Source organism: Acanthopagrus latus, chromosome 4 (assembly GCF_904848185.1).
Source record: "Acanthopagrus latus isolate v.2019 chromosome 4, fAcaLat1.1, whole genome shotgun sequence".
In the NCBI taxonomy this organism is placed as follows: Eukaryota; Metazoa; Chordata; class Actinopteri; order Spariformes; family Sparidae; genus Acanthopagrus; species Acanthopagrus latus.
The window spans coordinates 31,791,862-31,807,371 of NC_051042.1; the positions used below are offsets into that span (position 1 = coordinate 31,791,862).

General features: G+C 42.5%; 1 protein-coding gene across 3 annotated transcripts in view; it reads left to right on the top strand.

Moving 5' to 3' along the window:
* Positions 1–15,510, top strand: part of LOC119017900 (granule associated Rac and RHOG effector protein 1-like) — a 32,068-nt gene that overhangs the window by 6,991 nt on the left and 9,567 nt on the right. For all 3 annotated transcript variants that reach the window (XM_037095055.1, XM_037095056.1, XM_037095057.1), the window contains exons 2-7: positions 5,694–7,157; positions 13,339–13,551; positions 14,346–14,486; positions 14,711–14,806; positions 15,031–15,192; positions 15,348–15,506. In XM_037095055.1, coding sequence (XP_036950950.1) covers positions 6,654–7,157; positions 13,339–13,551; positions 14,346–14,486; positions 14,711–14,806; positions 15,031–15,192; positions 15,348–15,506 — 1,275 coding nt within the window. In that variant the 5' untranslated portion in view covers positions 5,694–6,653. The remainder of the gene's footprint in view (positions 1–5,693; positions 7,158–13,338; positions 13,552–14,345; positions 14,487–14,710; positions 14,807–15,030; positions 15,193–15,347; positions 15,507–15,510) is intronic.

The following is a 15,510-nucleotide window of genomic DNA, read 5'->3' on the forward strand; positions in this document are numbered from 1 at the left end:
TTGAAGCTGAGCAGCTGACATGTATGGTGAGTAGGGAAGTAGAGCTAACATTAGCCTGAAGCAGCCACTGCTGCCTGGAGGAAGGACATTAAAGTGGGCTGGCACAAGTCCAGCGTGCATCCGGAGGGACTCTCCTATCACATGTGTTTGTTTGGGTGCAATCTCTGATACAGTGTGCCCTGCAACAGGAGGCAGGCAGCCAATGGAGCTACCCCGAGAAGCCAGCAGGCCTCATTAATATTGATGCCATGTCTGCTTCTCTTGGGATAACCTCTGCATATGGAGCTTTATAGCCAGGAAGGAAATGTAGACCACTAACACTCTCTAATAACACTACACAAATATATTCTGGAACAACCACAGAGCAAAACAAGTAGTCCGCAATTTTATCCCCCACCCCCTAAAAAGAAAAAAAAAATCTGGCTTTGTTGTTTAGGCTGAATGGACTGTGACTCACTGGACTTAATCAGTTCCTACTTTTGTTATTCAGTCTGAAGAGTGGAGTCATAAGACTCTCAGAAAAGACAAAATTATACCATACTACATACTAATGTCATGCAGTATATACTGCTGCAGATTGTCTTATTTTTAAGTTTTTATATTTAAAGGTAAGGAAGGTGATTATCGAGAATAGTTGATCGTTAAGTCTCATTCCCAGGCCATCAGCTACTGACACTTGGGGTCTGTATTTGGTCTGAATTCCCAAAGAATCAATGCCCTCGTCTTTTTCCAGAATCACATTCCATAGCTTTTTAATATACAAAATATTTCAGCTTGTTTTTACTATCGGCGAATAAGAAAGTATGCTAGTGAACGGAGGTTAAGCTGTGACTGTAGAATACCACTGCTAATTAGGTTTATCAACAAAACTAAATTTTTATGGATTAGATATTTCAATTTTAGTCTTCCAAACCACCTTCCTAATTATTTCCAGCTGTGAGCAGGTCCTCCACTTCATTCTGCATTGAAATAACCAAGTTAGTGTGGTAACAACTACACGACAAGTGAAAGAAAGATATAATGATACAGCCCTAATTCGTTTTGCTGGACCAGCACAACAAACGGTGATTACTTTATGAAATGTACACGTCGAATCAAAGTTTTAGTATCTGTAGTGGGATCGCTGACCTCTTAACTCTTCTTTCAAGCAACTGGATGCACATACTGTATTCTGCTCCCTTTTAGTGTAACCCAACAGTGTGAAAGTGTGAGAACTAGAGTGGTTAGCCTCAGGCTAACCTAGCTCAGGTTTCTTGTTTACCTCGCAAAAGCTAATATCCTATTAACTGTGTCAACTAGCATGCATTGCGGGCCACCTGGCAGGTTCTGTGGCTGTAATCCCTGGGATTTAGAGGTCTGCACTGTTGCATTAGTTAGCTGCCCTTAAACTACCCCTGAGTAATGGGTAGACAGTTTACATGTGCTGATCACCTGGCAGATGCGTCTTAACAGAAAGCCCAGTTTGCTAGTTGATGGTGTGTTTTTGTGTGCAGTGTGGAGAACATGTGTTTTTTTTTAAATTCACAATTGTAGCTAAAGGGCTGAGAAGCCTGGCTGCATTTAATAATTGAAATATTATCAAAATTTCAAAGCGGCCAAGTCCAAATTGCAAGAGCTGCAGGTTTTTGAGAAAGGTAACATGTATGACAAAAATGGTGCTGCAGAGATGTGACTTTGCAAGGCAGCTGAATGGTGGAAGATGGTGTGAACTTCAAAATCTGTCTTGCCAGGCTTTAAGCTATGCACTAGCAACTAGAGACTTCAGCTAAGGGTGTGGTTTAGGTGTGAAAACCAGCGAGAGAAATGATGGGTTGGTTAAAAACAACAATGGTGGCTCCTCAGGAGTTTAGTGTAGATGCGGCAGCATCAGTTATGTCAGAACTAGGGAGTATATTTATTTGAAGATGAGCAAAGGACAGTGCTAAAGGCTTTTCTCAATGGAAACTAAGTTTTTTCAATCAGAGCAGCCTGCTGTGACTAAATGAACATATCAGCTAGTGGAAACACTAGAATAATCGCTTTGGAAAAGAACAAACTATTGAATGTGGAACTGCCACATCATTGCTGATATTTGTCTATATAACAAGGTCTGTGGTGATTCGGATCTGGCTTATCTCATCCCCAGTATACACATAGATCTTAAAGTGTTAACCTCATTTAGCTGACAGTCACCCTTTAATGTGTTTTATAATTGATGTGGTCAACAGCAGCTTCTGTTTTGTGGTACTCTGCAGACTTTGTTTAGAGGAACACTGGTTGGGAATCACTTGTTGTCGCAGAGCCCACGAGCAAGGTAGAATCCCTGTTACTCTAACCCCCTGTTTGCAATGTATTTAACTTATAAATTAAACATTTGCCTGTAGTGTAAGGGTTAAAAAGCGTGAAGCACGTCTCTGTTGTCCCTTCACGAGGAGGTCACTAGTTTCCCTTGGCTCTGTCTCTCCACTTTACAGCCAGGCACAGATGAGGCCGGGCTGATTTTTGCCGGGCGTACCCCTCCGTGTTTGTGAAAGGAAGTGAGGTTTGAAGGTCGGGGGAATGTTGGCGGGGATGCATGAGGGAAGCTACGCATGTAAGGCCATTACGCAGCTGCCTAGCTGTCCAATGACAGCAGGCGGGATAGTGATGGTGTGTGTGTGTGTGTGTGTGTGTGTGTTGTTTTTTGTTTTTTGTTTTTTTTCCACTAGTTGTTTTTCCTGACTCATCCCAAAACACAGAAGCTTCCAGCATGGTGCTACGAGATAACATAGTCTGAATGTTCCATAAAATGATAGGCCTGCTGTGTAGGGAGCTGTGTGTCGAACAGATTAGTCTTTCATGTTGATGTTTGTTGTCCCATTGAGTGTAATATCATCAGGAGTGTATCAATGACGGGCTCTACGCAGCAAAGGCACAGGATTTAGTGATGGGCTGTTTTTCTTTGAAAGCTATACCTATGAACACAAGATCAGATTCTCCCCCAGAGTTCAGTTTTTACCTTAGATGAATATTGTTAGTTATTTTGGACCTCTTTTCACTTTTTCCAATGTGTGCTTCTTTTGGATGGGAATGGAAAGAGGACAAATAAATCACTTTCTGGCTCAAGTTTTTTAATGTAGTTTTTGTTTCAAGTTCCCGTCAGATTTGTTGACACAAGCAGTTTTTTTTTTGTAAAGTTTGCATGTTCCGTTTTTAGATACTTTCAGATCAGTAGTCGTGTTATTTCCTTTTTCAAAAATGTCACGAAATGTGTTTCGGTCTGCCATGTGTCTTTCTGAAAAATCTGCTTTCACCAGCTGACCTTTTGGCTTTCCAGATTACTTGTTGAAAGAGATGTGCAGCCAAATTCCCCTTGATGTTGACAATGTAAAATATTATGTCCGTAATCAAGTGAAAAGGCCAAAGGGAGAAGGACAAGCCACATAATGCTTTGCTATTGAATGAGAGTATTGTGACTCCCACTATGAGGAGCTCAACAGGCCCCGCAGTGTCTTCCAACAATGGCTTCTTGCAGGAATTTTCTCTCTGCAGCTGTGTTCTACTAAAACCAGACACTGCCAGAGATTCTTTTCAGAGACGCTCTCCGTGAGGTATGGTGTTCGTAATCGTCTAGAAATGTACAACTTTAAACCACGGTCGTATAATATTACCACCAAGTTTAGAGAAATGTGGCTAAATATGATCCTCTTCCGATCAGAGCAGGGAAATAACAGTTTGTGTCTGTCGCTACAACAGTTGATCCATCCCAAAATATTATGGATAACAGAATTTATAGTTGGGGTGTTGTTGTGTAGCAAGCACATGGATGTAGGCTTATTTTACAGCACAAGTCATGACTTTAATAAGCATTAGCTGTGAGTGACAAATACAATCATTTGATGTTGAATAACGCAAACACAGCATTAGCAAAATGGCGACCACTAGCAGCCTTGCTTCTGTCCAAAGCAAAAAATAAGTGCGAGAGTCACAGTTTGCCCTAGAAACCCAGATCTTAGTGCTATGAAAAGGCAGAGTTAAAAACAGTATAGTAACTGGTAGGCAAATTTTGTGATTTGCTGATTTAGTAGAAAGGATTCTGATTTTGAAACGTATCAAACCCCACTAGTAAGAGGAAATGCAAACACTTATGAGCGGGGAAACACATTTTGACATAACACTGTTGCTCTCCATTGACTGACAGGCCGTCCGTCCAATCTTGTTTTCTCAAATCAATCAAATCAAATAAATTTTGTCGCCTGTCACTCTCCCTCTTCACCATCCTGTCCTCCTCCTCCGTCCGCGTCGTTCTTTTCTTTCGCAGTTTAAAGTTTCCACGGTTCTTGCAGTTGTTCCATCGTTATCTGGGAATAGTGGCTACAGAAAACAATGCTTCTTCCTGTTTCGGGTGACGAGATTCCTTTGTGCTGTAAATCATCTGTCTTTTTCCAGGGAAAATCCAGCCCGGTGGCAGACAAACTGGCATAGCATAGTGGAAGCGAGACTTACAGGGAACCAGTCTATATGTTGATGGTGTCATTTTTTTACTGCCATAACACTGTGCAATTAATATTTACTTCAGAATGATGCGTTAAAACAAACACATTGTCTATTGCCAGTTTAAGTTTATGTTAGATCTTAGTCACTATGAAGATTTTATGCTTTTCTTGTATAAATACTTTATAAATGTTATCATGCATTTTGTTAAATAATTGATGGAAACAGAACCAAAAGATCATGTGGTAGAAAGTGACTACAGGGTTCTGTACATTAAACTCTGTGTGACCTGCAGAATGCAATGTTCTAGTGAACTGTGATAAAATACTAAGAGCAGTTTCATCCTCAAGGATTTATAAGAAAATGGACTAACTTGCAAAACTAGCTGAACAAAATCTCGGGGGACATGGGATGTGTTTGGCACAAATATAGCATTTAATTGACAAGAAGAAACTTGAGTTTGTCATTGAAAGACACAATGACAAACTCATAAAACTCGACAGTAGGTTCATCAAGTACATTTCATACAACATTTTGAGAAAAAAAATAGAAACCAGAAGGGAGAAATCTGTATTTATCTTGCATTTTTTGACAGAATACAGTTATATTTTCATCTATGTACAAAGATGGAGACCTCATTTAGATCCAGACAGTAACATTTATGATAGTAAAGCTTTTGTTCCTACTGTGACAGGTTGTGACTGCGCACCACAGATCACCTTACAGAGAGGGAAATGTAGTGTTCTGACCGAACACACACCCGGTCAGATCATGATCCAACATGTTTTGTCTTGTGTTCTCAAGTGGGACAGTAATTATCATAAATATAAGCATCTCATTTCTCAGACGACCGAAGCTGTTATTGAATGCGAGAGACATGTTTGTGTTGTGAAATAATTATTTTGAACTTTCTCACTTCTGTTTTCAGTGTGATCGGCCAATTAGGTTTTTGTCCTTGAATGAGAATTATTGCGAGACCTACTGTTTGAGATAAAATATATTCTTTAGCAATTCTGTTTGTGTTCCAGTTATTCTGCATAACATATGTGCTTCTTATCAAACCTGTAATTGAAGCCTTACAAACATGTAACAAGCCTGTCTGTTGGTTATGTTTGGAGCTGCAGAGTCCAATCGAGTTTATTTTGGGGTGTAACAGTTCAACAGTTGAAACGAAGCTCATCCTTCCTCTTTGACATGATGTTGACCTTCTCTTCTGTGTCTCTGCCCTTTTCCTCTCTTAGGAAATGACCTAGAGGCCTTACAGATACATTTGTGCTTTTGTCGCTCTAATCTGCATCCGCGGAGTACGGCGAGATCTGGAAGCACACTTGTTTCCGCGGTGAGTAATATCTACCTCAGCCAGCAGACGGGAGAAACCAGGAAGCTGCTGGAGACTTCAGACAGGCAGACAGAGCTATCAGCTGGCCGCTCGCTCACTGCCTGCAGAGTCCTGCTTTGTGAAGAGGATTTGAGACGGACTGGATCTGTCTGCCCTTCGCCTCCCACAGCTCCTCTACCAGCCAGTGCACAAGAAGAGCCCATACCACCACCTCTGATTCCAGCATTTACATAGTTATTTTTTTTTGTGTTGTTTTGTTACTGTCATTGTTCCTCCGTGCTGTTGACCAGTGTCTCACTTTCCTTGCATCCGTTTTTCCTCTTAGCTTTTGAAAGGATTTTCTACTTTCTATAGTGCAGGCTGGTATAGGTTTATATATGTACATACATATGTGTATATACTCTATATACTGTATGAAGAAGGATTTTTCTCCCCATTCTGAAGGAAAGGTAATGCACTTTAAAACTTGGCTGTAGTATCACTTTAGATATATTAAAGAGTGTTTTCGACTTTCCCTCCCCTATTATGATAATTTTGTTTGAGGCTGGAAACGGAGAATCTGGAGGTGTGTCAGTGCTGTTTTTAAGCCGGGCCTGACGTATCTGCAGCAGGGCTGCATGTAAGCATTTCACTCAGCCTGACAGTCTTTTTGATCGCCCTCCGACCTCACCCGAGTCTGTGCCGCCTCTCTACATGGCACACTGAGATGAGCCTCTGGCAGGTGGAATCCTTGAGCTGTCTTTTTACGTAACTTGGAACAGTTTCTGGAACGTTTGGTTTGGTGTTTTTGTAAAGAGGACACGGGCACTTGTGGGAGAAAAACAAACGCAAAACAACAGCTTCCGGTGCTGTTGCACCACTTATGTATTGTTGTAGTGCGCAGGAAAGTAAAATGGACTACAAGCGTCGCTTTTTGCTCGGCGGGTCCAAGCAGAAAGTGCAACAGCACCAGCAGTACCAGATGCCTGAGCTGAGCCGGACCCTGAGCGCCTCCTTGGCCTCCTCTTGCTCGGCTTCTTCGCCCATAGGCTCCGGGGTGGGCATGCCTGGCAGCTGCCACCCACCTCCTTCTGGCACCACTACCGCGGTTGCAGACATCCAGCAAGGCATCTCCAAGTACTTGGATGCCCTCAATGTGTTCTGCAGGGCCAGCGCCTTCCTCACAGACCTGTTCAGCAGTGTGTTCAGGAACTCTCACTATTCCAAAGCAGCTATGCAACTGAAGGACGTGCAGGAACACGTCATGGAGGCGGCCAGCAGGCTGACTGCAGCAATAAAGCCTGAGATCGCCAAGATGCTGATGGAGCTGAGCGCCGGAGCTGCCAACTTCAAAGACCAGAACGACTTCAGCCTGCAGGATGTGGAGGTAGGTGCTCACACACCATCTCACTCGAACCACTTGTTGAACTCGTTTATAGACATGAGCATGTGACATTGTGTAGCGTCTGTCTCATGTCTGCGACCAAATAAGAAACATATTGACATAAAAGTCCACTGTTGGCTCTCCTGGAAAGAATTAGCTAAGCTCACAACCTGAGGCGCTATAGTTAAGCACTGCATACTTTATCAAATTCATTTACTCATGACTCATCTTCTAGCAGTAGTGCTAAGATGCTTAGCTGCACTGTGTCAAAAGGCTGGCTCCATGAATCAGTGATTCCTGGCTCAAACAGCCAGTGTTGAGCTGGTGTCGGGATCTTAGGCTGAGGTGTGAAAAACAATGAGGATGTGAGAAGAAAAGTCATCTTTTGTCACCCTGAATACCACACCATCTTACCACAGCTCTGAATTTGCTCATGTGTAAAACGTGAATATTGTAGCTGAGATGTTTTTCCTGTGAGTTTTAAGGGAGGATCTGCAGACTGATGCACTAAATAACCAAAGGGCTAAGCTTTGATGTAGGAATTAACTGGTCTTGGTCTCAAGTACCTTTCATAAGTCTCTTTCTCATTCACACAGTTTTGGTCGATTTGTATTTTGTCTCACCTAATTAATCAAGAGAGTTTTTGCTTCCTCTAAATGTCATGGATGGATACACACACACACACCTGTGTTTGACCATTAATTCTGGTTAATCCGTGGTTGAAGCTGTTCACACAAACAGAGCCTGCGTCAGCACTGTGTCACATCTTGTATAAATACATTCGTTCAAGAGAGTAGACATGACAACATGAACATTATTGAATGAGCAGACTTTGTGGCAAATAGAAGTTGCTAGCAGTATTGATAGTGAAGTCATCTTAAGAGTTGTTATAGAAACTCCTGAACACTCTTACGACTAAAGCCAGGCTGTGTCAGAGACGCTTTTATCTTGGAAATTGACACATGGATGAATTTCGGGTTACAGCAGCGGTCTGAGTTGGGCTCCTGCAAAAGATCTGGATGTGGTGATTCAGAATGAGAGGTGCTCTACCTTTCAGAAGTAATGATCATTAATTAATAGTTCTGATATAAAATCTCAATTACAGGATTTTAAACGGTTTTGCATTAATAGACAGGATCTCATGTGGTGCCATCAAGTAGCTGTATTTTCAGCTGAACACCACACCCAAGCAGCCCCGGCCTAAACCCCATCCATCCTTATGATTACTGCGTCTGCTCATTTATTCCATTTAATACACAGTTGTGGGCCTGTAGAGCTCCCTGTGTGGATATATTGCTATACCACAAATTAGGAGAAGACACCTTTAACTGTTGTCTTGTGGCAGCAAATGGAGACTTACCGTTAATTAGATGTGATTAAATTGGGACTTGAGGTCAGTAGTTACGGGAATTTTATTAGTTCACAAATTACATTTTTCAAAGGAGAAAGAAATTCAAAAAGTACACTCAAAAAAAAAAAAAAATCAAACAATAAATGTTTGTTGTATATATGAAAGGCGATAAGATGATAAAACAAAGTCCACAGGTACAAACTCACAGTTTCAACTGTCAGTATACAAAATAAATACTGTGGGGCATTGACAAACCCCACATGCAAAGGAAAATTTTGCAATTAAACATTGTTAACATGGTGGACTTTAATGGTCTTCCTCCATCTTGCCTCAAGCTTGGATGCTTGCATTCAGATTCCCTAGTTTTACCTACCTTGTCAAATTCCTCTTCGATACCTGAATGTCTCCATTCCACCTGTCGATGTATATCTGCCACTTAGTTCGAATTAGAAATGCACGTAAGGATTTGGACAAAAAATAATTGTCCACTTTTGTGACTCTGTAGCAGTGAGCCACAGGTGACTCTGTTAGGTGAAACACTCCAGTGTTACGCAGAGATATTTGGAGTTATTAGTGTTTCTTTAATCCTTTAGCATGTAGCAGTAAGCGAGTACATGGTTGTGGCCGAGACACTAGAGGGGCAGCAGGACCTCAGTGGATGTGGCTGAGCCCAAAACAGGAAACACTTTTGCACCGCAGTCAGTAAATCTGACTCTCTGTGGTTGTGGATATGCACAGATGAATATTAGAGGAAGCCCAAGTCTGTGAAAGTTTAGACCGCATGGCTTGGCGCTCACACTTGCTGTCTGGCCCTGGGCATAAAGGGTACATTTGTTAAAGCACAGAAGGAAACACATTAATACTTCACCTTACAATGGCGGTATTTGAGTGTGTTAGTTGTATTAACCTTTGAGAAAACGCTGCACGTACACAATAATATTATGTTGGTAAAGTTACACATGAACCAAAAATAGTGAGGTGAACTGGCACAGAAAGAGAATTATTGTCATCCCACAAGACGTTTGTATTCACAGTACTGAATGTTTTTTGAATGTTTTAACTGTTGTAAGGCTGTCACAGATTATTATTAATTACTAACGATTAGCTGGACAGAAACTGATAGAAGGAGGGTTTCAACAATCAGTACATCAGCGAAAGCTGGAGAGGATAAGGTAAAAATATTGCCATGTGCAGCTATAATTGATTTAATCGCAAAAGGCTGTGAGACTAGTCATCCATGGGATAGTGTGTGTTCACTCAAGTAGACCATGGCTTTTTGACTAATATCTATACTACTATGTACAAGAAGGTTCTGCGTATACACACACACACAAACTTGTTTAGACCTAGTGCGCAATAGTTGCTGCTAATTGAGTCTGTCCCTTACAATGTGATGTATTTGTGACTGTAAAAGGGATTTTCCTTTGTCTGCGTGAGTCGAGGAATGCTGTTTGGCAGCTGGATGTATTATGAGGTCTTCAGAACGAACCAAATGCGTTTCTGAGTTTGGGGAGTTGTGGTATGTGAAGCTTTTCCCCTTGTGTTCCTGAGCTCACGTCTCCCTCTCCTCTTTCTTCTCCTTGTTTCTTTTTTATTATTATTATTATATTTTTTTTTTACCAAGAGCCCCCAGAAGTTCAGGTCAATGCAGTCTGCAAAACAAACCACTTCTTTTTTCCAAATCGGAGCCCGGCTCCCTGGCTGCCCAGAGTGACTCCACTGCCAAATATGCATGAAAATGTCACGGTTTGTTTAGAGGCCGTTTGCCGAGCTTGTAAGTTTAAACCACAGAGTGAGGACCAGAGGCAGACAGAGAAGTCTCCACAACCAGAGAAACCTTCATGGCTGCTCTGGTCAGGCGACTGCATAGGTTCTCCAAGCCGACCCTTGCACATTGGAAACACATTTGGAAAAATGATCCCTTTGTCTTCAGCTGTTAAAAACACCCGTGGCGTGTTTTTTTTTTTTTTTTCCAATACAGTCACTGGTTTGTTAATGAAATCTGGCCATATTACATGAGGGCTTCATCTAGTTTACATGAAACATGTGATGTATTTGGCTGGAGGAGTTATTCCTTGTTTGGTTTAGTTATGTATTGTGGAAAGAGACCAATAGAAAAATACAAAATGAACTAACAGGAGTTAGTCTAAAGAGAGGTTCTCCGTACGTTTTAGCCTCATGAAGAGAAGAAGAAGAAAAGCCAGACTTAAACCAAACTAGGAGATATAATTTTAAATTGTTTTACACCTGCTTGATCAGCTGATGGAATACAGTCCACACTGACTCTCAAGTCCCACATTAAATCAGTTAGAGTGGAACTGAGGAAATTCAGGGGTAAGGCAATCATGACCTTCTTGTTTTCCTGGAGTGATTGTATAAAAGCAGAGACCCAGAGAAAGTATTGGAAAAAGAAGCGAGAGTGAGCCAGCAAAAGACTTGAGACTTTAACCAACCATGCTAGACTGTTTGGTTTATTTGCAGATCAGGCAGCGGTGCAACATGACAAGACCATCTGGTTATTATAACAGCCTCACCCTCCCTGTCTCTAGAAGAGGTCTTGATCGCAGCACTTTCGTAGTACAGTGCAGGTGTTCTCAGAAAATAGAAGTACAAATGTTGATTGGTTCACAATTCGCCTTGTTTGGGCCTTTAGAGGGGCCCAACGTAGAAATCTTGGCTCTGCTACACTCTTATTTCTCATATTTTCCATGACTGTGTGGGATACTGCAGAGCCAATCACATGTGTTATCCATTATCTCGTGCTGTAGCCATGGCCTCATTCTTTCCCCCACTTGGTTATTGTAGATGACTTTCTTACACTTTGAGTTGCGTTTGATCTTATCATCAGTGTTGTTATGGTCTTCATTAGGGTTTCACTGCAGTTGATTGTAGTTGGATTGTTTGGCTGTGTCATGGATTGTGTCCAAGCTTCATTACTGGGCTATATGTATCTTCTGTTATCTATTATTTGTCGACTTTGCATACACACTAAGTCGTCGTTGAGCGATTGAGTTCTGATAAGCTGCCCAATGTCAACAGCGGGCGGAGGAATTTCTCATCTGGTGCACACGCTGGATCTGTGTTTATGAAGCCTCCCAGAGAAAGCTCAGAGTGGGTGAAGGGATAAGAAGTATATCACCCCTCCACAGGTCTGAGTTTAAAGACTCATTTTACAGCTGGTGTTTACTAACGCTTGCAGGACGGCTGTACTGATGACAGTGTCGGCCGGTCTGTCTGCCGATTGCTCCACCACTTCACTCCTCACTGAACGTATCTTGACAGCTATTGGATGTATTAAAATTGAATTTGTTTCGGATAACTTTCACAGTGCTCTGACTTTTCCTCTAGCATCAGCAGCGGGTCCAACTTTTCTCTGTCAAAGTATCTCAACGTTTACTTGTAAAAGTTCCCCAGGCGATATATCATACTAACTCTGGTAATACCTTGACTTTCCTCACGCACAAAAAATGTAATATCTCGAGACGTTCATGGTCTTCAGAGGATAATTTGTGGAAGGGCAAAAAGACGTTGACTTTTTCAAGTTCTGTTTTTTAAGATGGGCCCGATACCATTAGCAATTATTTTATTAGCTTATTCACATAAGAGATTTGTCATCGTTTCTCCACAGTGTCAAAGCTCCAGTCTTGAATCAAACGCTCCATAGAGGACGACAGATTTACCATCACTTCCTGTGTTATAGTTGTAATAAAAACAAGTTGAGGTTTTATGCCACAGTTTGGTTTTGGTCTCCATGAAGTGTGGTGTTGAAGAATGAATGTAGCTGCGTCCTGTTGTTCCCGTCTGCCATCAGACAGCAGCAGCAGCAGCATATTTCTGTCTTTACAACTCAGCCTCCCCCCTGAGATATTTTCAGCAGGTAGCTGAAAAAGAAAACCCTGTGACCATGGTGGAGCCTGTGGTGTCCCGTTTCTCTTATTTTGCTAACCGGACAACAAACAGCCTCCAAGTTTGGACTATTCTCTCACCAAACAAACACACACACATACATGGACATTCAACTTTTTTCTTCTTGATTACATTAGAAATTACCAGTCAATTGAATTACTATAACTACTCTTTAGATTAGATAAATACATGTTTTGATAAACCTGCGATAAACACTGAATAAGCTGTGACTGAGACAACAGGGAGAAAATCTATTGAACACTAAAAAACCACAAATCTATAACTTGGAAAGGACGGTAGTAGTTTCCCCTTTCCCCCGGGATGCTACTGTTTCTTCTACTGAGAAACTGAGTTTCTACTCCGATGACCAGTTTTGTCTGTTTATTTCTACAGTCTTAAAGTTTATAGTGACAAACTTTCCCTCTTTCACAGCGACATGCTCCAATCCAGTATGTTCTCCGTCTGTCTTTGGCTTGCAAATACAAATACACACTGTGCTCATTCTCAGATATTTGATATCTGCATGCAGTTGATCATAAATGCAAACACATGCACATGGAAAGTTATTTTGAAAGATGTACACTCATTTTTGCTTCTTGACACAACCTTGAATGTTGGGTTTTCAGTGCAGTTTTACTATTATGCTGTGTTTTGTGGCAAATTGAACCAAAAGAAGTGGCACAAATGTTTTCTCGAAAGAGGAGATGACACAACACGATCTTGTTTATCCAACAGACGAAAATATAATCGAGTATCATGTGGGAGGATGAGAATGCTCCAGGTGTTCTCATACATGTGGATATACATGTTTGTTTCATAGCCTGCAGGCGTCCATATTGTTTGGTGTGTCAAACGTCATGACAGAGGCACTCTAGCATTGTAAGAATCGGCTATGTTGTAACAGTCACCTCTGTCGTCTCTTTCCAGGTGCTGGGTCGATGCTTCCTCACGGTAATGCAGGTCCATTTCCAGTTTCTATCACAGGCTTTACAGAAGGTCCAGCCTGTGGCCCAGTCCTGCCTGGCAGAGGCTCTTGCCCAGGCCCAGGAGCGCTGCGCCAACGCCCGCTCCCAAAGCTCCGATCTCGGGCCTCTCACAGAGCTGGAGGAAGCCTCGCGCTCATGGAAAGGTGCAGCCCAGGTATGCAGCCACAGGGCGCCCTAGGAACACTTCCTGGTCTGGGACTCGGAAATATGGGGTTTGTCTGTGTGAGGTGAAAAGCTGTCTTGTTCCACATTCCTTAGAAATACTGCCGGTTACAATTTCCAGCCTCAATTTCCTATTTCCTCTTTTTTTGGGCTGCAGTTTGTCCGTGAACCCGCAGTGATTTGTTCTGTACCCCTCTAAACCTCAGCACATGGAAAGGAGGCAGTTTTGTAAGAGGACCTAACTAATCCCCAAACTAATCAGCCCCACTGGCCCATTTTGAGCTCTGTTGTATAAAGTGAGCCAGAGAGAAGAATAGTAGGTTGATTGATCTGTTAAGCCCTGGCATGCAGACCGCCGGGCCTGGAGGGGAGCAGGCCTCGATAGACCCTGTTAGAACGAGGCTGGGGGAGCGTTTAGGCAGAGGGTGGCGGCCAGAACTCTTTTTTTTTTTTTCAGAATCTCCACACATGCTATTTATCATCTAAAACGTTGTATTTCCCTGTTCTTCACATCTGTTTTTGTTGTGTTTTTTTCTTTTCTTTTTGGTAGTTTTTGAGAAAGGATTCCCAGTAAAAGCTCCTGCTATCCTTTAAAAAAAAGACTCTTTTATGTATGTTTTGTTGTTTAAGAACATTTGGAAATCTCTTTTTTGAAATGTTGATCTTAGAATTTTGCAGCACAGTCCACTTACTCTTGGGCATTTCTTGCATTCCTCTGTGAGACTGTGCTTTAGTAGTTAGATGCTCCCACTTACACTCTGACCCAGTACTCTGCTGTGCCCTCAGGCTATGGCGAGGCTGAGAGAGAGAGGACAGGATGGCTGCCTGGCAGGCATCCAGGTTCAGCAGCTCTTCTGCTCCAACAACACCACCATCCCTGAACACCAGCTGAAGGACCTCAACATAAAGATTGACAGTGCTTTACAGGTACAGTAGCCGCCCCGAATACAAGTGCAGGGAAGACTCGAAATATTACTGCAGTGGATTTAGATGAATCCTTCAAGTATTTTGATTTCATAATCAGGATGTAACTTTATGGTGTCATTTATGAAACTGCATTACCACAGAAGTGGTAGGAATAAAACCTTTTGTTCCTTGTGTTGTGAGTAATCTTGGACTGATAGCCGTTCATGTTTTCTCTCCATCTCCAGGCCTACAAAGCAGCACTGGAGAGCCTGGGCCATAGTGAGTACGCACTGAAGGCTGGCTTTCATCTTAACCCCAAAGCTGTGGAGGCAGCCTTACAGGTGGGTTTACTCTCAGAGAGTCTGTAAAAATCTTAAAAATTAATGGGATGACTAAGGAAAGGTAATCTACAATATAACAGGACAACACAACTGTGGATTTTTGATTCTTTAAGTCTGGCAAATTCTCCCTAAAGGCTACTGGTTTTCCTTTCCTTAATGTATTTGTAATGTTGTATGTCAATATTTCTTTTTCTGTTTACGTGTGTGTGTGTTTGTGTGTGCAGTGCTGCTGCAGCGAGGCGGAGGCCCAGCAGGCGGGCAGGATGCAGACCACCTCCCAGCCCATCCAGTGCGAGCTGCCCACCATCCCTGTACAGATCGGCTCACACTTCCTCAAAGGAGTGTCCTTCAACGAGTCAGCGGCTGAAAACCTCAAACTGAAAACGGTATGGACCCTGAATCAGCTGGTCAGCTGTCTGACTGCTGGGTTACAACCTCCGTAGACATGCAGACTAGTGATAGCTGTAGTTGCTGTTTGTGGCATCTGTATTGTAACATCGGCAGACAGTGATGGCAGACTGCTTGTGTTTTGTCTCCTCAGCACACAATGCTGCAGCTCATTAAGGAAGCGCTGGGCCAGAATGGAGTGACCCCGAGGGATGACTCTCCCGTCACCGAGGTCCTCAACCAAGTCTGCCCATCCAGTTGGAGAGGAGCCTGCAAGACAGCTGTCCAGCTGCTGTTTGCCCAGGCTGGTCTGGTGA